We start from the raw sequence: 26424 nt of genomic DNA, 5'->3' as shown, positions 1-26424 counted from the left end.
CTCTCCTCTCCGGGCGAACTCGTGACTGTGGCCAGCCGCTCCCGACGCATGCCGTCTATCTCCCGGGACTTCTCATGGCAATTGGGACGCCGCCAATCTCTATGCCTCCTCTGGGCCTTCCTAGGTGCGTGCGCGTGCCACAGTCTACCTTTAAAGACGCTATGGCGGGAACCTCAGGGGCGTCTCCTATTGATGACATCACCAGCCAGGATTCATAAGCATTGCCCTGGGCCTGCACTAATCGACTTGGCAACGAGTTCCTTCGCTACTGGTGCTTGTGCCTGTCTGCCTGGATGTCTGTTCCTGCTTGGATCTCTACCTCAGTTCCTGGACTCTGGCTCGGGTACCCGCTCCTCCGGGGCCTGTGTGCGCTTTATTTATTTATTTATTTAAAATCTTTTCTATACCATTGCTAAGTTATATACCATTGCAGCGGGTTTACAAATAGGCACATAAACTTAAGTATGTAATGTAGGTTATCGTACATTCTAACAGGTGCCAATAAAGTTCGGTTACAATTTCATAAATAAAATCAATATTTGAGCAAGGTTGGTCTAGTCCAGGTATATTATTGAGTTACTATTTCTTTGAGATATTACTTCTTAAATGTAGGATTGAATAAAATCATTCTCATCTGCGTTTCCGTGTACTTTCATTCTCTACCCTCCAGACTCTTTAGTGAAGGCTTTGTTAAAGAGCCATGTTTTTAAATTTTTCTTAAACGTTTTGAGATTATTCTGTAATCTGAGTTCAGGGGGCATCGTGTTCCATAGTATGGGCCCAGCCAATGATAAAGCCCTTTCTCTCACTTGGGTTAGTTTTGCTGACTTTACTGAAGGGATTGTTAGTAGTGCTTTGTTTGCTGAGCGGAGGTTTCTTTGTGGGACGTGTACTTGTAAGGCTGTGTTTAGCCATTGTGTTCCTGAGCACAAGTTGGAGGGTTTTTCTCCTGGTGGACGTGTATATTACATTGTGAACTCTGCATTGTGGCTAAGTATATTTTTGATTATTGCAAGGTTTTTGATTATTGCAAGGTTCTGTGATTATTCCTGTGGGTTTTAGTTTTCTTAGTCTGTTTCATTTCTTTATAGTTATTACTATTACTGTAGAAAGTAATTACTATTACTGTAGAAAGGTTCTGTGATTATTCCTGTCTGTTTTTAATTTTCTTTATAGTCTGTGTTTCATTTCTTTATAGTAAGTTGATTTGCTGTTTGAATAAAGCTAGAAGGAAAAAAAAAAAAAAAAAAACCAAAAAAAGAAACCTCCAAGTAGACAGCTCTCCAGCTTTTAAAACACCTTTTAAACTCTCCCTTGGAGTTAGTTGGCACAAAAATCGGTTCAAACTATAAATTGGGGCATAAAGACTGTTTTTTAAAACAATTGACCAAAAGCAAAGGCAACAGTCCAGAAGTGACGTAATCTAACTGAATTGGGTGTGTCCCAGACCTTGAGCAAGGTATTCGTAGAGGAGGGGAGCCATTGTGTTCCTGAGCACAAGTTGGAGGGTTTTTCTCCTGGTGGACGTGTATATTACATTGTGAACTCTGCATTGTGGCTAAGTATATTTTTGATTATTGCAAGGTTTTTGATTATTGCAAGGTTCTGTGATTATTCCTGTGGGTTTTAGTTTTCTTAGTCTGTTTCATTTCTTTATAGTTATTACTATTACTGTAGAAAGTAATTACTATTACTGTAGAAAGGTTCTGTGATTATTCCTGTCTGTTTTTAATTTTCTTTATAGTCTGTGTTTCATTTCTTTATAGTAAGTTGATTTGCTGTTTGAATAAAGCTAGAAGGAAAAAAAAAAAAAAAACCAAAAAAAGAAACCTCCAAGTAGACAGCTCTCCAGCTTTTAAAACACCTTTTAAACTCTCCCTTGGAGTTAGTTGGCACAAAAAATCGGTTCAAACTATAAATTGGGGCATAAAGACTGTTTTTTAAAACAATTGACCAAAAGCAAAGGCAACAGTCCAGAAGTGCCCTACTTTACCCAGCTTGTCCCAGGCTAAACTGTTTGACTCCCTCCCTCCCTACCCCTCTACCCACCCACCCCTGGGGCTTGTTTTCTAATAAAGACTGCCTAACTTCCCATTGGCAGCGAGATAAATTAGTACATTGGTAACAGTCAAGGAAATACAAATCACAAACTACCAAGATGAGGACTATCCAATGTAACTGCTGTAGAGCCTTTATTCTGAGGGAAAGCATCTGGAAACTTAGAGCTTGCCCAATTTGTGCACAACTCTCTTCCTTGAAAATGGAGCTGACTGAGATAAAAGCTCAATTAGCTTCAATTAAAAGTATTACACCCACATTGCATTACACAGATAATAATTCCCCAATATCACGGAAAAACCAGGAGTCAAGAAAAGGAGATCCATTACGCTCAGGTAGGACCCAAAGTCATCCATTCTTGACAGATGAGCAGCCAACAGGTACACCCTCCCACTCAAACAGGTCATTAAGAAATTCTTTACAATCCAGGATTACAGTGGGCTCTGGTAGAATTAGACCTGTGATAAGGAGACACACAATGTACCAAATGCAAAAAGAACAAGCCCTCTCTATATTAAAAACTGAGGAAGTTCTTGAAAAAAACACTGCAGTATTACCAGAAAAGAGAGAAAAAACACAATGCATGCAGTATTTCAAGATCCATAACCAAAAGAAAAATCTAATTGAGATGGATAACTCTGTCAACAGTGGCACAACTACAAACAGAAAGAGTAAAGTGAATAACAAATCTCAACTAATATCTCATAAGGAGTCCAGGAAAAGCAATAACCTTAAAGAGAGTACCTGGAAGGCTATGACCACAAATGCTCATAGTTTGGGAAATAAAATCCCAGATCTGCAGGCCCTAATGGCTGAGGCAGAATTGGACATTGTTGCTATCACAGAAACATGGTTCACAGAATCTCATGAATGGGATACAACAATACCAGGCTATAACTTGTTAAGGAAGGACAGAGAGGATAGAAAAGGGGGAGGTGTGGCTCTTTATGTCAGAAACAACATCCAAGCATCTGAGCTACAAGGAAGTTGGGGTAAAGAAGAAGCTCTATGGGTCGACCTAAAAAAAGATGACGGAGTGTCCATTTATATTGGAGTGGTTTACAGGCCTCCAAACCAAAAGGAAGAGCTGGACAGAGATCTGATTGAAGACATCCATAAGATAGGTAAGAAGGGAGAAGTGGTGATCGTGGGTGACTTTAATATGCCAGATGTAGACTGGAAAATCCCCTCTGCAGAAACTAAAAATAGTAGAGCAATAATGGATGCCATGCAAGTATCTTTGTTCAAACAAATGGTGTTGGAACCCACGAGAGAAGGTGCTATACTCGACTTATTGCTCAATAATGCAGATAATGTCTCAGATGTCCAGGTGGGCGCCCACCTCAGCAGCAGTGATCATCGAACGGTATGGTTTAATATCACTAATAGAATAGGGAAAAGAACCACAAAGACCCGAGTTTTACAGTTCAAAAACACAGACTTTGAGGAAATGGGAAAGTACCTGGAGGAAGAACTTAAAGGATGGGAGAACGAGAGAGATGTGGATCAGCAGTGGACCAATCTAAAAGGAGCAATCACCAAGGCAACTGCTCTATATGTTAGAAACATAAAGAAAAGCAAAAGAAAATTGAAACCTATCTGGTTCTCAAAGGAGGTGGCTGACAAAATTAAAGCTAAAAGAACAGCATTCAAGAAATATAAAGGATCCCAAAGGGAGGAGCACAAAGAAGAATATTTGTATCAACTGAGGGAGACGAAGAAAACAATCAAGTTGGCAAAAAATCAAGCAGAAGAGAGGATTGCCAAGGAGATAAAAAATGGTGACAAAACATTTTTCAGATACATCAGCGAAAAGAGAAAGGTCCAAAGTGGTATAGTGAAATTGAAAGGTGGTAATGATCAATGTGTGGAGACAGACGAAGAAATGGCAGAAATATTAAACGAATACTTCAGCTCTGTGTTCACTAAAGAAGACCCTGGAGAAGGACCATCTCTACACAACAAGAAACTGGAGGGAAGTGGAATAGATGAAAATCCTTTTACAGTAGAAAATATGTGGGAAGAGCTAAAGAACCTGAAAGTGGACAAAGCCATGGGGCCTGATGGAATTCATCCAAGGATATTGAGGGAGCTCAGAGATGTTCTGGCGGGTCCGCTGTGTGACCTGTTCAATAGATCCCTAGAAACGGGAGTGGTGCCGAGAGACTGGAGAAGAGCGGTGGTGGTCCCGCTTCACAAGAGTGGGAACAGGGAGGAGGCTGGCAACTACAGGCCGGTTAGCCTCACTTCGGTGGTGGGAAAAGTAATGGAGTCTCTGCTGAAAGAGAGAATAGTGAACTATCTACAGTCCGGAGAATTGATGGACCAGAGGCAACATGGATTCACCAGGGGAAGATCCTGTCAGACAAATCTGATTGACTTTTTTGACTGGGTAACCAAGGAATTGGACCAAGGAAGAGCGCTCGATGTCATATACTTGGATTTCAGCAAAGCTTTTGATACGGTTCCGCACAGGAGACTGGTGAATAAAACGAGAAGCTTGGGAGTGAGTGACAAGGTGGTGACCTGGATTGCAAATTGGTTGACGGACAGAAGACAATGTGTGATGGTAAACGGAACCTTCTCTGAAGAGAGAGCGGTTTTAAGCGGTGTACCGCAAGGATCGGTGTTGGGACCGGTCCTGTTCAATATCTTTGTGAGCGACATTGCGGACGGGATAGAAGGTAAGGTTTGTCTTTTTGCGGATGACACTAAGATCTGCAACAGAGTGGACACGCCGGAAGGAGTGGAGAGAATGAGACGGGATCTAAGGAAACTGGAAGAGTGGTCGAAGATATGGCAGCTGAGATTCAATGCCAAGAAGTGCAAAGTCATGCATATGGGGAGCGGAAATCCGAATGAACTGTATTCGATGGGGGGGGAAAGGCTGACGTGCACGGAGCAGGAGAGGGACCTTGGGGTGATAGTGTCTAATGATATGAAGTCTGCGAAACAATGCGACAAGGCGATAGCAAAAGCCAGAAGAATGCTGGGCTGCATAGAGAGAGGAATATCGAGTAAGAAAAGGGAAGTGATTATTCCCTTGTACAGGTCCTTGGTGAGGCCTCACCTGGAGTACTGTGTTCAGTTCTGGAGACCGTATCTACAAAAAGACAAAGACAAGATGGAAGCGGTACAGAGAAGGGCGACCAGGAAGGTGGAGGATCTTCATCGCATGACGTACGAGGAGAGATTGAAGAATCTAAATATGTACACCCTGGAGGAAAGGAGGAGCAGAGGTGATATGATACAGACTTTCAGATACTTGAAAGGTTTTAATGATCCAAAGGCAACGACAAACCTTTACCATAAGAAAAAATCAGCAGAACCAGGGGTCACGATTTGAAGCTCCAGGGAGGAAGATTCAGAACCAATGTCAGGAAGTATTTCTTCACGGAGAGGGTGGTGGATGCCTGGAATGCCCTTCCGGAGGAAGTGGTGAAGACCAGAACTGTGAAGGACTTCAAAGGGGCGTGGGATAAACACTGTGGATCCATAAAGTCAAGAGGCCGCCAATGAAGAGTGGGTGACTCGCCAGAATGATGGCTACTGCCTGGAGACAATACCCTTAGTCAATAAACATACACATGGTTACTGTGACTCCAACATCACTCTAAGATTCAACAGCATGAGGAAATGTGGAAAAAAGGATTTGCACTCACAATGACGGGAGTAGCTGGCTTGTTACGGCGGTTACTACCCCAAACCAAATATCCAGATTACTACCTCCACCTTCCTCTATTCCTGATGCCTTTCAACTAGCTTGATCACTCCATTCTTATACTTCACTTTCAATGCATATCCAGCATAGTTCTCTGCTTCAACAGCAGGGGAAAAGAAAAACTGTTACTTCACACATCCAGCAGAGCTCTCTGCTTAAACGGCAGGGGAGAAGAAAAAAGGGTTCGCACTCACAAAGCGGGGAGTAGCTGGCTTGTTACGGCGGTTACTACCCCAAACCAAATGTACCTGATACTTCACTCTCGACGCATATCCAGCATGGCTCTCTACTTCAACGGCATCGGAGAAAGACTGATACATCACGAATTTCCAGCATAGCTCTCTGCTTCAACGGCAGGGGAAAAGAAAAACTGATACTTCACGCATATCCAGCATAACTTCAACGGCAGGGGAGAAGAAAAAAGGATTCACACTCACAAAGCGGGGAGTAGCTGGCTTGTCACGGCGGTTACTACCCCAAACCAAATGTGCCTGATACTTCACTTTCGATGCATATCCAGCATAGCTCTCTGCTTCAACAGCAGGGGAGAAGATAAACAACCAATAAGGGCTGTATAACATAATCTGGGTAAAAACAAATAAGCATGGGTGTAGCTTGCTTATTGCGGCGGTTACTACTCCTACTACCTCTAACTAATCAAGCTAGATATTTCACTTGGATGCAGCTCCTCCACCGCTCTCTACATTAATGGCGGGGGTGGAAGGGAATTAGAACCAAGAGCTAAGAGAAACAGATAAGTATGGGAGAAGAAATGAGGGAAGCTTGCTGGGCAGACTGGATGGGCCATTTGGTCTTCTTCTGCCGTCATTTCTATGTTTCTATGTTTCTATATTAGTTTGTGTATGGTACATAAAGCCTTGTATTTTATCCTGTATTCGATGGGCAACCAATGTAAGTCTGCTAGAGTTTCAGTTATATGGTCTCTCCTCTTTTTTCCCGTCAGTATTCTGGCTGCAGTATTTTGAAGTATCTGGAGTGGTCTTATTGATGTGCTTGGGAGTCCTAGTAAGAGTGCATTGCAGTAGTCAGTGCTGGAAAAGATAAGTGTTTGTAATACTGTTCTGAAGTGTGCAGGTGTGAGTAATGGTTTCAATCTTCTGAGGATCATAAGTTTTGCATAGCCTTCTCTTACTTTTATAGATATGTGTTGCTTCAGGTTGATTTCTGGATCCATTATTACTCCCAGATTCCTTACTTGTCTGGTTATTTCTTAGAGTTATCGGTGTTTGAATGATTTCTGTATGTTTTCTCTCAAGGTGAAGGAATTCAGTTTTGTCAATGTTGATAATCAGTTCCATTTGGTTTAGTAGTTGTTTAATTATGTCTAGGTACATGTTAGCTAGACTTAATGGTTTTTCAATTGTATTGTCTATTGGTAGAATTAATTGAATGTCGTCTGTGTAAATGTAATGTATTATCCCTAGGCCTGCCAGCAGATGACATAAGGGTAGCAGATGACATAAGGGTAGCTGCACGAGAGACTTGTCTCCAGACCTCTCCGCTCCTCGGTGTTGTCCCTGCGCCTCTCCAGAGGTCCTGCTTGTTGGCCTCCCCGCTCCTCGGGGTCGCCATGGAACTACCTTACAGAGACTCTTGCTCCACACTTCCCTGCTCCTCGGGGCCGTGTCTTCATCTCTACACTGCAACCGTACCTATGTCTCTACACCAGTTACTTGCTCCACACACCCTCACTCATCGGGGCAGGACCTATGTCTCTACACCAGCAACTTGCTTTGCACTTCCCGCACCTCAGGGCAGTGCCTACGTCTCCACGTCAGCGACTTGCTCCACTCTTCCTCGCTCCTCGGGGTAGGGCCTCGTCGCTACATCAGCAACTTGCTCCACGCTTACCCACGCCTCGGGCCAACATCTACATTTCTACTCGAAGTGACTTTGCTCCTGCTTCCCCGCTTCTCGGGGCAGTCTCCATTTCTACTGCTAATCTGACTCTGCGCTTCCTCACTCCTCGGGGCAGCCCCTACGTCATCATACTAGAGATTCTGTTACTATGCTATTCTACAGTTGTGTCTCCTACTACTGCTGACCATGCCTCCCAACGGAGAGGACCTGTGGAGCTCCTCCCCTCAGGCTGTAACAAAACTCACCTCAGGCCAAGGGTCCACTAAACCCACGTATCCTAACAGATTGCCAAATCCATGGGCCCGGCGGAGGTCTCAGCTATCCAGGCCATTCCTGGCCTGGCACAAAGAATCAGTGAGCAACAAAAGTTCCTGGAAACACTTGCAACAGCTATTGATAAAATGAGCACTCGTTTGGACGCCGCAGTGATTACTACTTTGACATCTCCCAAGCTCAACACTTCCACCTCTATGCCAGTTCCCTGGTTTACTGTACCCTTGCCGGCACCTCCACATTTTTATGGGAATCCTCTTATGTGCAGGGGGTTCCTGAATCAGTGTAATATGCACTTCTGCCTACAACCAGCTTATTTCCCGGATGTGATTACCAAGACTACCTACATCCTTTCCCTCCTGGATGGTAAGGCCTTGGCCTGGGCATCACCCATCTGGGAGTGTGCCGACCCAGTCCTACGGGATCTGCCCGGGTTTCTGGCCCTATTCTGCTCCATCTTCAACAATCCCGGCAGAAGATCCGCTTCCGGATCTGCTCTTCTCCACCTTCAACAAGGCACCTGGCTGTTAAACTATGATACTGAATTCAGGACCTTGTCATCCGAACTCCATTGGGATTGCTTATGGTCCATTTTCCTTGAGGGACTGGGTCCTCAGATCAAAGATGAGTTAGTGGCTTGGGAACTGCCTGCATCCCTGGATTTGTTAATAGACCTAGCTGGTTGCATTGACCGCCGGCTGCAGGAGCGCTCGCAAGAGTCGAGAGCATCCAAAACATCTATGCCAAGCTCATCTCATCTCGAAGTCAACGCTCATCTTTTCTCCCAGGCTGAACGTGGCTCCAAGCAAAATGAAAGATGAGCCTACACAGATGGGCTGGAGCAGACTCTCTCCCAAGGAATGACGCTGCCGCCAGCAATCGGGCCTCTGTTTATACTGCAGTCAACCCAGACATACCATAGCCAATGTCCAGTCTGTCCGGGAAACTCCCGGCCTAGGTTCAGCAGGAGGTCTGCTCCTAGGCCAGACTTCGCCTTTTCCTCCATTGACGCTACCCGTTTCTATCAAATTAGATAACCAGGAGTTCCATACCCTGGCCTTAGTGGATCGGGGGCTGGTGGGAACTTTATCCGTAAACAATTGACTGAGCATCTCCAAATTCTCACCATCTGCTCCCCAGTGCCTTTACCTCTCTCGTTCATCCATGGAAAACCACTACCTGGTGAGGTCACTCATACCATTGCTCCCATCCGGCTCCACATGGGGTCACTTCATGTGGAGTCCATTTCCTTCCACATCCTGGACAAAACCATACATCCAGTGGTGCTAGGACTACTGTGGTTACAGCAGCATACTCCGCAGTTTGACTGGGCCAGAATTTGATGAATGAGGTCTTCGGGGATATGTTATACCAATGGAATACCGCAGGGGCATTGCAAAGGCCAAACGGCATCACAAAGTATTCAAAGTGACCATCTCAGGTATTAAATGCGGTCTTCCATTCATCGCCTTTGCGTAGTGGTAGAAATGTGGGAGCCCGGAGTCTCTGCTGGGCAACCCTGCAGAAAAAAACATGAAGACCCTGGGATTCCAGTCAGAAAAAGGAGGATGGGTCCATCTAGGAGCTCACCAGCCCAAGGCTAACACTGTCGGACTCACCCACATCTCTTGTAGATATCTTGGTCATGGAAAATTAAGGAGGGAATACATTCATTGTATCATCTTCTGCCCCTTTCCCCTCAGTATGAGGGGATGGTCCAATGTCAACAAAACCATAGTAGGCAAATCATCTTGTCCAGTCAGCGCTGATACAGACACAGAGAAGGCGATGGCTCTATTGCCCTGAGATGGCAAGTAACATAAATATAATTTCACCATACACATAGTGCCAACTGTCTTTATATGACTTCATTAATGCATACTCCTGAAAAAGAAGCTTGTCTGGAAGCGACCCCCAAAGGGGCCTGAACTGGTATCGGCTGCGAGGTTAAGGACTGGAGACAATCTCTAGGCCAATTGAGTTGGACACTGAAACCTCTACGCCCCCAGCACCATAAACATTCCAGGAGAGCATTCGCAAATGCATGTCAGCAAAGGGCCATGGTAGCATGCAGTATGCACTCAGACAGCATGCACCAAAACAGGATGCGCTCAGAGAGGATGCGCTCAATGTTAAAAACCCAAACAGTATGTGCTCAGCCAGTCTGCGATACGCTAGCATGTGCCCAGATATCATGCGCCCAGACAGTAGGTGCTCAGATAGGAGGAGCTTAGACAGTGTGCACTCAATATGCGCTCAGTACACACTCCTATAACGTGTGCCCAGCATGTGCTCCGATAACAGGTGTTCCTATAACAGGCGCCCAGTACGTGCTCATATACGGGCGGATTTTAAAAGCCCTGCATAGGCCGCCGGCGCACGCAGAGCCCCAGGACGCGCGTAGGTCCCGGGGTTTTTTGAAGGGGGCGTGTCGGGGGGCGGGACTGGATGACGTGGCGTTTCGGGGCGCGCCAGCAGTCCGCTGGCGCGCATAGATTTACGTCTGCTTCTTGCAGGCGTAAATCTAGGAACAAAGGTAAGGGGGGGGGTAGGTGAGGGGAGGGCGAAAGGAAGTTCCCTCCGAGGCCGCTCCGATTTCGGAGGGAACGGAGGCAGGCTGCGCGGCTCAGTGTGCGCAGGCTGCCCAAAATTGGCAGCCTTGCACGCGCCGATCCAGGATTTTAGAGGATACGCGCGGCTATGCGCATATCTTATAAAATCCAGCGTACTTTTGTTTGCGCCTGCTGTGCAAACAAAAGTACGCGATCGCGCTTTTTTAAAAAATCTACCCCATAGTGTGTGCTCAGTATACGCTCCAGATAGCATTTGCTCAAATGGTGGGCGTTCAGTATGTGCTCAAATAGAACACGCTCAAAGCATACCCTTCCGTGCTCTATATAGGCCACGGTCTTAAATGCACAAGCACACATGCACTTGTGCATTCTCTTCAGAGCACCACCACGCAGTGCGCACACATGCTGGTGCATAGGAAAACACATTGCCGCAGGCCTCCACGCGGCTGAAGAAAAACAAGCCTTACGAGTGGAGCCTAGCCAACAGCTGCTCAACTCGCCAAGCCCGTGCCACCCGCTCTACACTAAACTCTGAGGGAAGTGAGCGGGAAAAGGGGGAAAATATTCTGAAAACCCAAATTTGAGGGAAGGAGAGCTGGTGAGGAAGGAAGGGAAAAACCCTCCCTAAACTTTCTGGTCTTTCCCTTTTTTCTTTGCGTACCTGAGCTCATCCCTCCTGACTGAGAACATGAACGTGTCTCCATATACAAGGGGAGAGGACACAAACCGTCACTGCCGAGTCTCCCTCTGGCTCCAACAGCTTATCTTTTTAAGTCCATGCCTGGGGCAGGCTCCCGGACTGAAAACACTCAACCGAGTGAGGGATCCACTGGTGTCACCCTCAGGTCAAGCAGGGTTCAAAATGTCTTCTATTTTCTCCTTTCCTTTCATTATTTATTTATTTGTTTTTAACACAAGCAAGCCCCAGAAGGGAAATGCATGTCCACCATCTGCTGGAAACGGAGAATACTGGCGGGCTAATGTTGAGATGGGGCTATATGTCCATGATGTCAGCTTTTGTTCCATCTCCATCTGCTGGTAAAGATGCATAACCCACTGGTATGGATTAGCGTGCCTGAGTGCAGAGGAAATATATTTTTGTTTGGAAAATTATAAGGAAAAATGCCTTTGCTCTGTTCATGGAATTTCTGTGTTACAGAACTGTGTTACAGAACTACAGATGAGAGTTTATATTGAGATTTTGTCCCATCCTGTATCGATTCCAACCTTCATTCCTATATAGAACAATTGGTTGAATAATGCTAATAATTACTTTAATGGTAATTATAATGCATAGAAGGCCCTGAAGACTTTTTCTTGTATCATCTTTTATAGTTAATTTAAAGGGGTGAGGCTATGCTGTGGAGATGGGCATGATGTGTGGACAGGGCACTTTGACTTGCTTCCTTCCATACCTAGACTTGCCCCACTCCCCAAAAAAATACTTTTGATTAGAGACACCACTGTCTTTGACAGTGGCTAATCTGAATCACCTTAAAAAGGACCTGGCAAATCCTAGTAGGGAGATCCATTCCCTGTTGTTCACTGTCAGCTCCCAGTAGTAAGAGGTTACATTTCTCAAGCTTACTTAGCTAATAGTTCCTAGTACATCTGCCTACAGACACTTGTCCAAAACATTTTTAAACCCAGCTATATTACTAGCCTGGATCACACTGTCCAGCAAAAAATTCTACAACTTAATTGTGGATTGACAGAAAAAATGCTCTCAAATTTGTTTTAACTCTGATACAAATTAGTTTCATGAAATGTCCCTGAATCCCAGTACTATTTGAAAGGGTAAATAACCATTCCTTATTTACTTGCTCTACACTAGTGGTCCCCAACCCTGTCCTGGGGGTCCACCAGCCAGTCGGGTTTTCAGGATATCCACAATGAATATGCATGAGAGAAAATTTGCATGCACTGCCTCCATAATATGCACATTTTCTCTCATGCATATTCATTGTGGATATCCTGAAAACCCGACTGGCTGGTGGGCTCCCAAGACAGGGTTGGGGACCACTGCTCTACACCATTCATGATTTTATAAACCTCAATCATATCCCCTTTCATTCATTTTTTCTTCAAGTTGAATAGCCCTAACCTATTTAGCCTTTCTTCATGAGGCTCCATACATTTTATCATTTTTTGCTGATCTTCTATATATATCTTTTCTAGTTCTGCTATATGTTTTTTGAGATGGGGTGACCCTGATGGCACACAATACTCAAGGTGCAGGCATGTCTTAGATCTATCCAGAAGCAGTATTCTCAGTTTTATTTTCTATTCCTGTCCAAATAATTCCTAGATTTGTATTTGCTTTTCTGAACACCGAGCAGAATATTTCAGCACATTGTCCACAAGAACTCCAAGGTGATTATCCTAAGTAGTAACTCCTAATGTGAAACCCAACTAGGATTATTTTTCCCTATGTATATCACTTTGCACTTGTCCACATTAAATTGCATCTGTCATTTAGATACTCAAATCTCCAGTCTCACAAGAGCCTCCTGCAATTCCTCAGTCTGCTCATGTTTTAACTGCTCTGAATAACTTATTGCCATCTGGAAATCTGATCACCTTTAACTGGCTTCTTTTTCAGATTAATGAATATGTTAAATGACAGAGTACAGAACCACTCTACTATTCACCTCTATCTATTAGGAAAACTAAGCATTTAAGTCCTACTCTGTTTCCTATCCTAAACACTTATTGATACAGGGGCTCATATCCCATGATTTTTTTAATTTCCTCAGGAGTCATTTTTGCGAGACTTTTTCAAATGCTTTCTAAAAATACATTATATTGACTGGCTTATCCTTATCCACACCCTCAAAAAACTTCTAATAAATTAGTAAGGCACAACTTCCCTTTACTAAATCCATACTAGCTCTACCCCTTTAAATCTTGTTTATTCCTATGCCAGGTAATTCTGTTCTTGACAATTGCATCCACTATTTGGCTCAACATCAATATCACGTTCATTGATCTTTACTTTCCAGGATCACCCTTTTGAGCTTTTTTAAAAAATTGGTGTTACATTACCTTCCCTCTAATCTTCAGGTATAGGGGCAGAAATTACAATGTTAAAGAATAGTTTTTGTACACCGCACAACATACTAAAATGTTTTAAAATTTCAGTGGAACCTGTGGGCAGCTCCATATAAACCAATGAAGTTTCTTGTGGGCTCCTAGTGACTGCCTGCAGAAAGTAGTAACATTTTAGAAGTCTGCACTTTATTCTGAAATGGTTTAATGCACCACAAGCAGTTTGCAAAATTATTTTTCAATGAAAATTATGACAGTAACTCAGATGAGCAAGTCCGGTTTGGAGAGGCAATTTTAAACAGACTCAGAGAAAATACTGTAACTCCCAAGGAATGGCAAAAAGTGAAAGGATGAATCACACTGAAGAAAGAACGAAAAAGTTCACGACAGCAGGGAAAAAAGCTCTCTTATCCTAAACCTGACATTATTATACTTGACAGGAAACCTCAAGATATCCACATACTTTATTTTCTAAGGGGCCAATGTAATAAGATAGATGGTGAAATTGGCACTATTGTTCAGCTTGTATATTTTAAGAATGTACTGCAAAAGAAGGCACCTCCGCGGGATGTAATAAGGGGATGGTATTCATATGAGGTATGCGCAGAAAATCCATGCAATACAAATATGCATGCAGATACATGCACTACAACACGCGCTGAAGGCCCTATGTAATAAACCCGTATTAATGTGGTGACCCATGACTGATTTTCGGTTGAAAGCCTTCCCCTTTCATAAGACAGGGAAGATGTTAGTGGTCCAGAAGTGGAACTGAAGGTGGGTAGAGCTGATCTGCTGCCAACCGCATGTCAGGAGTTATCTGTTCAAGGGTACAGCAGATACTGCCCATTTCATAATATAGTGATAGAGGTAAAAGTGATGCGGGGTTAGCAAAGCAGAGAGCCTTCAGCATTTCTGACATTTGCCTGTTCCCTCTCCGACCACTCTTCTGGTTTTTGCCACTTATTCTTCGTCTATAGACAGGTGCTTAAACTTAAATCCTGCCCTGACCCAAGCGCTACAAAAACCTTCTTAAAAACCTGCACTAATGCCAGCAGGCTCTCTGCATTGCCCATGAAAAGTTATTTACTTCCTTTGCATGGCATTAGCATGGACTCCTGCTAAACCAGCTGCAGCTTTTTGAACAAGTTTGTGCGCACGGTTTTTTTTACTCTAAATGCATTATTACATACACACATAAGATTAGTGCAGAAACCGCGGATACTACCCCACATGCAAAAACCCATGGAAGGTTTGCCGCAGCTTATTACATCGGCCCCTCTCTGAGTAAAGAAGGGGTTTTTGTTTGCTTTCTAAAGATCTTTTTCTTGGTCACTTGCAGGAAATCTTTTTAAATTATTTATGCAATTTTAAACAAAATTTTCAAGAAAACAATCTTGAATGGAAATAAGTAATTCATTGGAGATACACAAATGCAAGAAAAACAAAACCCACAAAGAAAACAAAAAAGTCTGATTAATATCCTAAGCAGCCATCAAATGAGAAGAAGTTCAATCAGGGGATATTCCCCTCCCCCTGCACCCCTCACGCAAAAAACAAATAATACTACCACCACACAAACAGCATAACAATAACAGTAGCCATTGTTCCGCTAATAAATATAGATATTTATGTCAGTTCAGAGCTGTTATCTTCTTGGACTTTTGGCAATGGGGCACTAACTGTTTTGTCCCTCAAGAAAGACACAATTTGAGTTGGGTCAAAGAAAATATAACAGGAATTCCCATAGCAAATTAGGACACTTCATTTCTAATAAACTGGAAATACTGACATCATAGCAGAGACAGCTACGGTCACACTACTTCCCCAATCAACTGCAGTCCCATTTGTAAGCCAATCTGCAGGTTGTGGACTTTGGAATAAAACTCTTACAAACTCCTGTCTCCCTCATGGATTTCTTACCTTCTATCATATCTACCCTCCTCTTCATTCGATTCAGTTTTTTCCTCTGCTCTCTGAGCAATGCTTGCTGCTGTATCTCTAAGGATTGATCATCCTTTGGAGGATCCGGGTACATATGCCTTATATCTTGCCGTGTTTCTGAGTCTGTATTGTAGATAAGGCAATCAGCAATCAGTTTCCCACATTTTAGGTTACCTTTTAAATATGTGTACGTCACTAAATAAAGACTATGAGTCTCTCTGAATGACAGTGGGTATCATGTTATCGCCCTATACTTCAATTTACAATAACAAAGGTAATGTTTGCACTACTAAATTAGAAAGCACTCTGAAATATAGCTTGGATATAAGATTATCAGTAGTAATGGTACAGTGCACAAATTATAGCAGAGTTCTTATAAAGAAATACACATTCTTGCAATGAACTAATACAGCTCACTTCAAAAGCAGAATAAAGAGAAGGCTATATTATCAACATCTGTTTAAAGACAAACACAGAAAAACAGAAACTGAAGGCAGCTGGCCCCCAAACTGTCCATTTTTCCTACTTATTGCAATATCTCAGATCCTACATATTCTCTAGCTTGACACAATTACGGATCATGTCTTCCTATTAATTCCTTTTAGAATTCCAACACTATTTTTGCTGCTATCATCACTTTAAAAATGCTTGCTTTGTATATATTAAGTATATTACTGAGGTATTTTAATGTATTTATCATTTCTGCCCTTTTATCCAAGGTATGTATTTTTAAACCCTCTCATGAAGATTAACACAGCGATAGTGGTAGATATTGGTCTAATCATTCTGCACACTGCACATCATGTACCATCATCATGATAACACTTCTCCATATGAACCTAGCATGCCACTGGCTTTCCACACTGCCCTGTCCCATTGTTTTATTATATCAAAACCTTCTCCAATTTGGTGCCCCATCATGAACAGCACCACTGGGTTTCTACATCCTAAATTTCATGACAATGCAGAGCATGTTCCAACTTAAAGTTAACATCTTTTTAAGCTCAAGATTCAGTCTTTGTTAGTGAGGTGTAAAAATCTGTTACACTCCTGAACACTGTGTATTTATACTCAAACATTTTCCACAAAAACTGTACTCATTATAATGTTTAAACTCCAAGGGCCCAATATTCAGACGGATAGTCGGATAAGTAGGACTTATCTGGCTATTTAGTGGCTGCTGAATATCCGGTAATGTTCAGTGACTGCTAGATAGCTGGATAAGTCACTTATAGGAAAATTGGTTCTTACCTGTTAATTTTCGTTCCTGTAGTACCACAGATCAGTCCAGACACCTGGATTTTGCCTCCCTTTCAGCAGATGGAGACAGAGGAAAAACTTCAAGCGGGCCCCCTCTTAGTCTGGTGTGCCACCTGCTTCTCCTCAGCATTGATCAGTATCCAAGCAGAAAAACCAACAACTGAATAACCAAGAACTTAAGAACGATATCCCCCAACCCCACAATGAGCAGAGGATGAGGGACAAAGAAACAATTGAATTTGGCAGCTAAGACTGCAAGACTGCATGCCCGAGATCAGGCAAGCAATAGAAAATATTAGATGAGCGGCCTCTTAGTTACACCCGAACCCAGTAACTCAGTCTCTGCAGTGGGCGGGCATCTGGACTGATCTGTGGTACTACAAGAATGAAAATTAGCAGGTAAGAACCAATTTTCCTTTCCCTGTACATACCCAGATCAGTCCAGACACCTGGGATTTACCAAAGCTTCCCTAGACAGGGTGGGACTGCGAGAGTTCAGCTCGGAGAACCCGATCGCCAAAAGGATAGGTTTCGGGATCCTGAACATCTAAGCGGTAATGCCTGGCAAAAGTGTGTAGAGATTTCCAAGTAGCTGCCCTGCAAATCTCCTGAGGAGAAACCAATTGACACTCTGCCCAGGAGGTCACTTGTGAACATGTGTAATGGGCCTTCAAACCCTCAGGGACAGGGCAACCATGAGATATATATGTAGAGGCAATAGCCTCCTTCAACCAACGCACTATCGTAGCTTTAGAAGCTTTCTGCTCCTTGTTAGCGCCATGCCACAATACAAAAAGGTGATCCGACAGTCGGAAATTGTTGGTAACCTCCAAATAGTGCAATAAAACTCTTCTCACGTCCAGGTTCTTTAAATCCCTGGCATGCGGAGAATTGGACTCCACGTTGGAAAAGGCTGGAAGCTCCACAAACTGACTGAGATGAAAAGACGACACTACCTTCGGAAGAAAGGATGGGACCGTATGCAAGGAGATTCCAGAGTTAGAGATGCTCAAAAACGGTTGTCTACAGGACAGAGCCTGTAGCTTCGAGATCCTTCTGGCAGAACAGATTGCCACAAAAACACCACTTTCAACATCAGATCCTTCAAGGTGGCTCTCTTAAGTGGCTTGAATGGCACTGCACACAAGCCCCCTAAGGACCAGATTCAAACTCCATGAAGGACACACCCGATGGACCGGAGGACGCAAATGCTTCATCCCCCGAAGAAAATGTATCACATCCGGATGAGCCGCCAGGGAAGATCCATGAACCTTGCCTGTCAGGCATCCCAGGACCAGCACTTGAACCCTCAAAGAGTTGAATGATAGGCCCTTTGCAAGGCCAGCCTGCAAGAAAGAGAGGTTCGTGTTCACCTGAGGCTTAACAAGGATCCACATTCTGTGTCTTGCACCAAGACTCAAAGACCCTCCACACCCAAATATATGCCATGGAAGTGGAGGGCTTCTGAGCTCGTAACAGAATGATAATGACATCCTCCGGATAACCTTTCTTTCTCAACTGCCTTCTCTCAAAAGCCAGGCTGCAAGACAAAAGCGATCCACTTGATCCAAAAATATCGGGCCATGACACAGGAGATTTGGGAGATGACTGAACTGCAGGGGTCCATCCAATGCCAGATTGATCAGGTCCGAAACCATGGTTGATTCGGCCACTCTGGAGCCACCAGGATCACCCAGCCTGGATGAAGTTCTATTCTCCTGAGGACTTTGCCGATCAATGGCCAAGGAGGAAACATGTAAAGGAGGACCTCCTGAGGCCAAGGGACAACGAGCGCATCGACTCCCTCCGTTACGTGCTCTCTTCTATGGCTGAGGAACTGTTCTGCCTTGGCATTGCCGCGGGGTGCCATGAGATCGACATGCGGCTGACCTCACTTGCGGGAGATTAAGTCCATGGCACTCTCTGCTAACTCCCATTGACGGCTGAGAAAATCCGCCTGAACGCTGGAGTTTCCCGCTACATGGGAGGCCACCAGCATTGTCAAAAAACGTTCGGCGCAGGACAACAGTATCTCCGCCTCCAGAGCTACCGCATGGCTCTTGGTTCCCTCTTGATGGTTGATATAAACCACCGTGGTCACATTGTTCGACAGGACCTGGATTGCCTTGTTGCCCAAAAGGGGAAAGAAGCACTCCAAACCCAGTCTCACTGCCCTCATCTCTAGACGGCTGATTGACCATTGACCCTGTGCCGCTTGAGGCTGGCATACAGCTCCCCAGCTGGAGAGACTGGCATCAGTGGGTCACTACCATCCACTGAGATACTTCAAGGTCCACACCACGCTCCAAGTAATCTGGCGTCAGCAACCAAAGATGACTGGACCTGGTGACTTCCGGGAGAGGGAGCTGGAGATGGAATTGTTCGGGATTCCAACGGGACAGCAACGCTCACTGCAGAGGTCTCATGTGAGCAAAGGACCGTGGGACAAGCTCCACGGTTGATGCCATGGAACCAAGAACCTGTAAATAGTCCCAGACCCTGGGCACTTGCATTAGCATCAAGTTCTGGACTTGAGCTCGCAACTTGATAATCCTCTCTTCTGAGAGAAAAACATTTCCCACGTGGGTATCCAATCAGGCCCCTAGAAACTCCAGGATCCAGGAAGGAGTAAGATGACTCTTGGCTAGGTTGAACACCCAGCCCAAGGAGCGCAACCGGAGCAGCACTGTGTTGACCGCCTGTATGCACAACTCCCGTGACTTTGCTCTGATCAGCCAATCGTCCAGATGGGGATGGACTAGAATCCCCTCTTTGTGCAAGGCCGCCGCCACCGCAACCATGACCTTTGTAAAGGTCCAGGGAGCTGTGGCCAGGCCAAATGGCATGGTGCAAAACTGGAAATGCTGACCAAGGATCATAAATCTGAGATATCTCTGATGACCCCTGCAGATACCGATGAGTAAGAAGATTTCCGTCAGATCCAGGGAGGCCAAGAACTCCCCCTGGCACACTGCTGCGATCACCGAATGGAGAGTTTCCATCCGAAAGCGGAGCACCTTGAGGGCCACCATTGCCCTTCTTCAGATCTAGGATGGGGCGAAAGGATCCCTCCTTCTTTGGAACCACGAAGTAGACAGAGTATCTCCCTTGGCCTTGTTCTTGGCGGGGTACTGGAACAATGGCCCCTAGTTCCCTCAATTGGAGGAGAGTCTGTCGGACGACCTGCTTCTTTTCTGGGGAGCCGCAGGGAGACACGAGAAACAAGATGCGCAGCAGACGAGCAAACTCTAACGCGTAACCGTGTTCTATCATGCTTAGAACCCACCGGTCTGACATGATTTTGGCCCACTCCTGGTAAAAGAATCAGCCAACTCCCGATGCGCGGAGTCGGTGGAGCAGGTTGGTTGCATTTCACTGTGATGCCTTGGTGCCACTTGTTCCCAGGCGGCTCTGTCTCAGTTGGATCTGCGGCCACAAAAGTATTGGGACCAAGTCTGAGACCTCCCCGAGGTCTGCCGCTGTCCTGTCCCCTGAGCTCTGCTCTGAATGAAATGTTGCTGGCCCTGAAAACGAGAGCGAGGCGGAAAGCCCCTTGCGCTCCTCAGCCTGTCCTCTGGGAGTTTATGAACCTTATTCTTTCCCAGTTGCTTGATCATTTGCTCTAGGTCCTCACCAAAAAGGAACTTTCCCTTGAAGGGTAACACCCCGAGCTCCGCCTTAGAGGAGACATCCGCCACCCAGTTACACAGCCACAAAAGCCTCCTTGCTGAAATGGCAGATATCATGGTCCTGGGCGAGGTATGCAGAAGGCCATACAGGGCATCTGCACCATAAGCTACCGCGGCCTCCAACCGCTTCGCCTGTTTGACTTCCTGAGGAGGAAGATCCCTGCCGCTCAGTAACTGCTGAACCCATCGCAAACTGGCCCGTAGCATATAGCTACTGCATACTGCCGCTATAATGCCCAGAGCCGAAACTTCAAAAATCCGTTTAGGATGGACCTCAAGCTTGCAATCCTGTAAATCCTTCAAAGCTGCTGCCCCCGCTACCGGAATAGTAGTTCGCTTAGTGATCACCGACACTGACTCGTCCACCTTGAGAAGCTTCAGCAGCTCCAGCATATCCTCTGGCAGCGGGTACAACTTATCCATGGCTCAGCTGACTTTAAGGCCCGTCTCCGGAGTATCCCACTCGTGAACCATCATCTGACTCATCATCTCGTGTAAAGGGAAGGATTTTGCCGGACTCCTCAAGCCCGCCATGACAGGATCCACAGTATTCGCACTTGGCACCACCAAAGGGTACGGGATGCCCAACTCCGTCAGGACATGTGGAATAAGGGGTGCCAACTCCTCTGCGCTGGAATAAGCGCAGAGGTTCATCCTCTTCCATGGCAGGGGATTGCACCTGATCATCTCCAGCATCCGGATCCACCGGGGGAGGAAGTGCCTCAACTAAGTGCGCATCCAGATCTGAGCCCTCTGATAAGACTTCCTGCGCTCCCTCCCGCGGGGAGGGAGCGCAGGAAGTCTTCGTACTGTCTAGGCCCCACGGGGGGCCTAGACAGTACGAAGCCTGAGGGTGGCAGGCGTATCCCCCAGCCTGGGCACCTTGAGAGGGGGCTCATGACCCCCCTTCACTCCCGGGGGCCCCTTTGCGCTTAAAGACACTGCTGGCTAAAAAGACCTGGTGCATGAGGACAAACTCTGGGGAAAACCTGAAGGGCACCTTCCTTCCCCTTCCAAAGGCAAAAAATCGTTCTCAATCAGGGTCCCCGAGGCCCCCCCGGGCCTCATATCCGCGGGAAACAACTGAGGAGGGAGATCCCCTCCCCCTGCTGCACTCTCCTTAGCCGCATGGAAGGCCTCCAAAATGGCCGCCATTTCCGAACTGAGGGGGAACGGATCGGCCTGAGGCGCAGGAGCACCCTTTGCCTGTGCAGCTGACCACGGCACAACAGAAGCCGCTGCCACGCTCCCGGAAGCCCCCTCCCCACCGGAGATGCACCGAGGGCAGGGATCGGGCTTGGAAGCCGCTCAGAGAGCAGTGGCTTATACGCGGCATGGTCGCCCTGTGGTGGAAATGAGGGGGGGGGGGGGGGGGGGGGAACAGGAGCGAAACGGCAAGCTGCTGCAGAGATCCTCCTGCTGAGCATGTGAACCTTCGTGCCAACCGGGCCTCCTCCCCCCCGACAAGTTGAAAGAACTTTTTTTTTTTTTTTTAACCACAAAACAAAGAAGTGAATACTATCCTGATCCCCTGGCAGCGTCTGCAGGCTGAAGGAGAGGGAGCCAGTCCCCTAGCTATCACCCCCAGCACCAAAGGAGCAACTTTTGGGGTCCCCGATCCCTGCTCGCTGTATGCCAGGTGGGGATGGTCTTACCAGGACCTAAACAACCCCCTGGAAGGCTAAACCTAACAGTCTTCAGTACACTATAATTGTATTTTCCCTGATCTTTTTTTTTAAAGCTGAGTAAAGAACTGCAGGTTTTGCACCACCTCCATCTGCTGGAGACAGAGAAATACTGAGGAGAAGTAGGTGGCACACTGGACTAAGAGGGGGCCCTCTCGAAGTTTTTCTCTGTCTCCATCTGCTGGAAGGGAGGCAAAACCCAGGTGTCTGGACTGATCTGAGTATGTACAGGGAACCAGCTATCTGGCTAGCCGGCTAACTTGGGGGCAGGCAGTGGGCAGATCAGGGCAACGCTATTTAGCCAGATAGCTTATTTGAGTAAGTAGGAAAACCTAACCAGTTATTAGGATATTAAGACTTAGCCTGTTAGGTTTTCCAACTAAGTTAGACCTGCTTAATAGTATGTCTAAACTTAGACAGATAAAACTTATTTGGCAAAGTAGAAACTTCTATGCAGATATTCAGCAGCATTGTTGTGCCACTGAATAAGTGTTATCCAGCTAAGTTACTTAGCCATATAGGCTATCAATATCTACCCCCTGGTTTTTAGAGATGGCTAGGATGGTTACTCGCCTCTGTATTTGAGATCGTTGAACTCGCGGATGTTTTGTATGTTGACAGAGTCTGTGTCCTTGGATAAAGGTCGCCTGACTGGTGCTTGCATCCGCAGTCTGGCCATATCAAACACATCCACTGGACTTTTCTCTCGCATCCTACTAAAACCCAAAACATAACACAGAATTTTATACAGTTCCTTACTAACTTCCATTATCTAATAAAATGTAATTTAAGCATAACAATATATTTCTGGCAATGCTTGTGCCTCCACTGAAAAGACTTCTAGAAAGCAGAGTTGCTTACCTGTAACAGGTGTTCTCACAGGACAGCAGGATGTTAGTCCTCAAATATGGGTGACATCATCAGGATGGAGCCCAATCACAGAATACTTTTGTCAAAGTTTCTAGAACTTTGACTGGCACCTACTGGGCATGCTGAGCATGGCACCAACCCTGCATTCAGCAGGGGTCCCCCTTCAGTCTCATGTATAGCAAGAAGTATGTGCGAAAAATAAAATAACAAATCGCAAGCGAACCCAACTCCGTGGGGTGGCGGGCGGGTTTCGTGAGGACTAACATCCTGCTGTCCTGTAAGAACACCTGTTACAGGTAAGCAACTCTGCTTTCTCATAGGACAAGCAGGATGGTAGTCCTCACATATGGATGAGTAGCGAGCTGAGGATGCCTGAGCAATGCATCAAATACACCCAAAGACGTGCAACAGGCACAACAACAGGGGTGGATTGGGTAGGAGGGCATCCTGAAAACCCTGAACGGGTCGCTGGTAGGATGTTGGGTAGTTAAGCTGAGAATAAGTTGCGTAGAACAGACTGGTCAAAAATGGAATCTTGCCTGCCAGCCTTATCCAAGCAATAATGGGCTGCGAAGGTATGGAGAGAGCTCCAGGTCGCAGCCTTACAAATATCAATAAGTGGCACCAAATGAAGGTGTGCCATTGAGGTTGCCATGGCCCTAACAGAGTGTGCTTTTACACGGTCTTGTAGCGGAATGCCTGCTTGCTGGTAGCAAAAGGAGATTCAGTCCGTCAACCAGGAGGAAAGGGTCTGTTTTCCCACTAGATTTCCCACTTTGATGTTATCGAAAGAAACAAATAATTGAGTGGACTTCCTGTGGGCTAACGTGCGCTCTAGATAAAAGGCTAGGGCACGTTTGCAGTCCAGGGAATGTAGAGCCTGTTCTCCTGGGTTTGAATGGGGCCTTGGAAAGAAATTAGGTAAGATGATGGATTGATAAAGATGACATTCTGACAGTACCTTTGGTAAAAACTTGGGGTGTGTACAGAGGACCACTCTGTCATGTAGAATTTTAGGATAAGGCGGGTAGGTGACTAATGCCTGTAACTCACTAACTCTGCGAGCGGATGTTATAGCGAGAAGAAAAATTACTTTCCAGGTGAGATAGCGGAGATCGCAGGAGTGGAGAGGCTCAAATGGAGGTTTCATGAGCCATCCTAAGACCATGTTAAGATCCCAAGTTGGGGCTGGAGGGCGCAATGGAGGTTTCAGGTGGAGCAAACCTCTCATGAAGCGTGTGACTAAGGACTGTGTCGAAATAGAGACATCTCCCACGCCGTTGTGGAAAGCGGCTACCGCACTGACATGCACCCTTACAGAGGAAGTTTTCAGGCCTGATTCTGACAGATGCTAGAGATAGTCCAGAAACTTCACAGTGGAACAACTGAAGGGGTCTATGGACATGGACGTGCACCAGTCCGTAAACCTTTTCCACTTAGAACGATAAGAGCGTCTCGTGGAAGGCTTTCGTGAAGCTACCAGGACTCGGGATACCGACTCCGAAAGGTTAAGGGGTTGGAGTATTAATCTTTCAACATCCAGGCCGTCAAGAGTCAGGGCCTGGAGGTTGGGGTGGCATAGGCACCCGTCGTTCTGAGTTATCAGAAGCGGATCCTCCCCTAGAGGGATGCGCTGGTGAACTGATAGGTCCCGGAGGATTGGGAACAAGACTTGGCGTGGCCAGTGAGGAGTTATCAGAATAGTTAAGCCCTTGTCCCTTCGTAACTTCACGAGAGTCTTAGTTATGAGTGGAAGTGGAGGGTACGCGCAGAGGAGACCGCTGGACCACGAGAGGGCGAAAGCATCCCTCGGCTGTGAGTGGCAGCTGCGAGAGAGCGAGCAGAATTTCTCCACTTTGCAGTTGTGGATGGAAAAGAGCTCTATTTGTGGATAACCCCAACGTTGGAAGATTGTGTCTGCTACTGTGCAGGGAGCAGAATCTGCCCACTCTGTGATTCAGTTCGGATGCAAAGAGGTTGATTGTTGGTTAACCCCAGTGTTGGAAGATTCTGGTCGTAACCACAGGATGCACAGACCACTTGTGGGTATGGAACTGTCAACTGAGGCGATCTGCTACTACGTTCTGTATGCCTGCCAGATAAGTGGCCCGGAGATGCATGGAGTGTGCCAGGGCCCAGGTCCAGATCTGTGCAGCTTCTTGGCAGAGGAGATAAGAGCCTGTTCCTCCTTGTTTGTTCAAGTACCACAATGCAACTGTGTTGTCTGTCTGTATGAGAACAGTCTTGTGTAAAAGGCAGTCCTGGAACGCATATAGAGCATAACGTATGGCTTGAAGCTCTAGGAAGTTAATTTGAAACTGTGCTTCGAGTTGTGTCCAAGTACCTTGAGTTTGAAGGTTGTTCACATGAGCTCCCCAACCCAAGTTGGATGTGTCAGTGGTTAAGGTTACTTGTGGAACTGGTTGCTGGAAGTGTAGAATTGTCAGCAGGTTGGCTTTGTTTGTCCACCAGAGAAGTAATAGATGCAGCTGGTGGGTTACATGAATCTGGGATGAAAGAGGTTGAGTGGCTTGGAGCCACTGAGATTTCAAAGTCCATTGAGTTATTTTCATGGCCAACCTGGCCATAGGAGTGATGTGGACCGTGGAAGCCATGTGGCCCAGCAACGTGAGGAATTGATGGGCTGAGGCTGTTTTCTTTATGCGCAGAGATGTAGCTAGTTTGGAGAGTATGTCTGCACGGTCGTTGGGCTCGAAGGCCTTTGCGACTGTGGTGTCCAAATCTGCTCTGATGAAAGTAAGGAGGTGAGATGGATTTAGGTGGGATTTCTGGTAACTGATGAGAAACCCCAACGAGTGTAGCAGATTGATAGTGAGCTTGAGATCATTGAGAGCTCCTTGTTTGGATTGGCTCTTGATTAGCCAGTCGTCCAGGTAAGGAAACACGTGAATGCTGTTTTTGCGTAGATGGACCGTAGCCACTGCTAGGCACTTTGTAAATACACAGGGTGCCGAGGCAAGTCCGAAAGGCAGAACCCAGTACTGAAAATGTTGATGTCCCACTATAAAATGGAGAGATTACTTACCTGATAATCTCGTTTTCCTTAGTGTAGGCAGATGGACTCATTACAAATGGGTATAGTGTGCTCGTGCTAGCAGGTGGAGACGGATCTGATGTCAGCACGTGGTACATATACCCTTGCAGGAAGCGCAGGCGCTCAGTAATCTTCCTTACAAAAGCTTTATGGATATATGTGTGACTGACCGATCAATGAACTGAACATGATTAACCTGACCGATTGACAGTAGCTGGAGACCGCCAGTGTTCTCAACAGGAAGGTGTCGACCCTGGCAGGGTGGATGCCCAATGTCAGAAAACATGGCTTACCTTGAAACGATGAATTCCCATGTATATCGGCAGCCGGGCGGGATGCTGAGTCCATCTGCCTACACTAAGGAAAA

General features: G+C 46.0%; 1 protein-coding gene across 11 annotated transcripts in view; it reads right to left on the bottom strand.

The window, feature by feature from the left end:
• The window catches only part of CSPP1 (centrosome and spindle pole associated protein 1), a 471676-nt gene that overhangs the window by 55898 nt on the left and 389354 nt on the right, over positions 1-26424 (bottom strand). For 9 of the 11 annotated variants that reach the window (XM_029591419.1, XM_029591426.1, XM_029591424.1 and 6 more), the window contains 2 exons: positions 22706-22848; positions 15478-15621 (listed from right to left, as the gene is read on the bottom strand). In XM_029591419.1, the coding sequence (XP_029447279.1) occupies positions 15478-15621; positions 22706-22848 (287 nt within the window). The remainder of the gene's footprint in view (positions 1-15477; positions 15622-22705; positions 22849-26424) is intronic. The other 2 variants (XM_029591423.1, XM_029591429.1) reach the window with 1 other exon arrangement.

Source organism: Rhinatrema bivittatum, chromosome 2 (assembly GCF_901001135.1).
Source record: "Rhinatrema bivittatum chromosome 2, aRhiBiv1.1, whole genome shotgun sequence".
In the NCBI taxonomy this organism is placed as follows: Eukaryota; Metazoa; Chordata; class Amphibia; order Gymnophiona; family Rhinatrematidae; genus Rhinatrema; species Rhinatrema bivittatum.
This window is presented reverse-complemented; position numbering and strand designations above follow the sequence as displayed.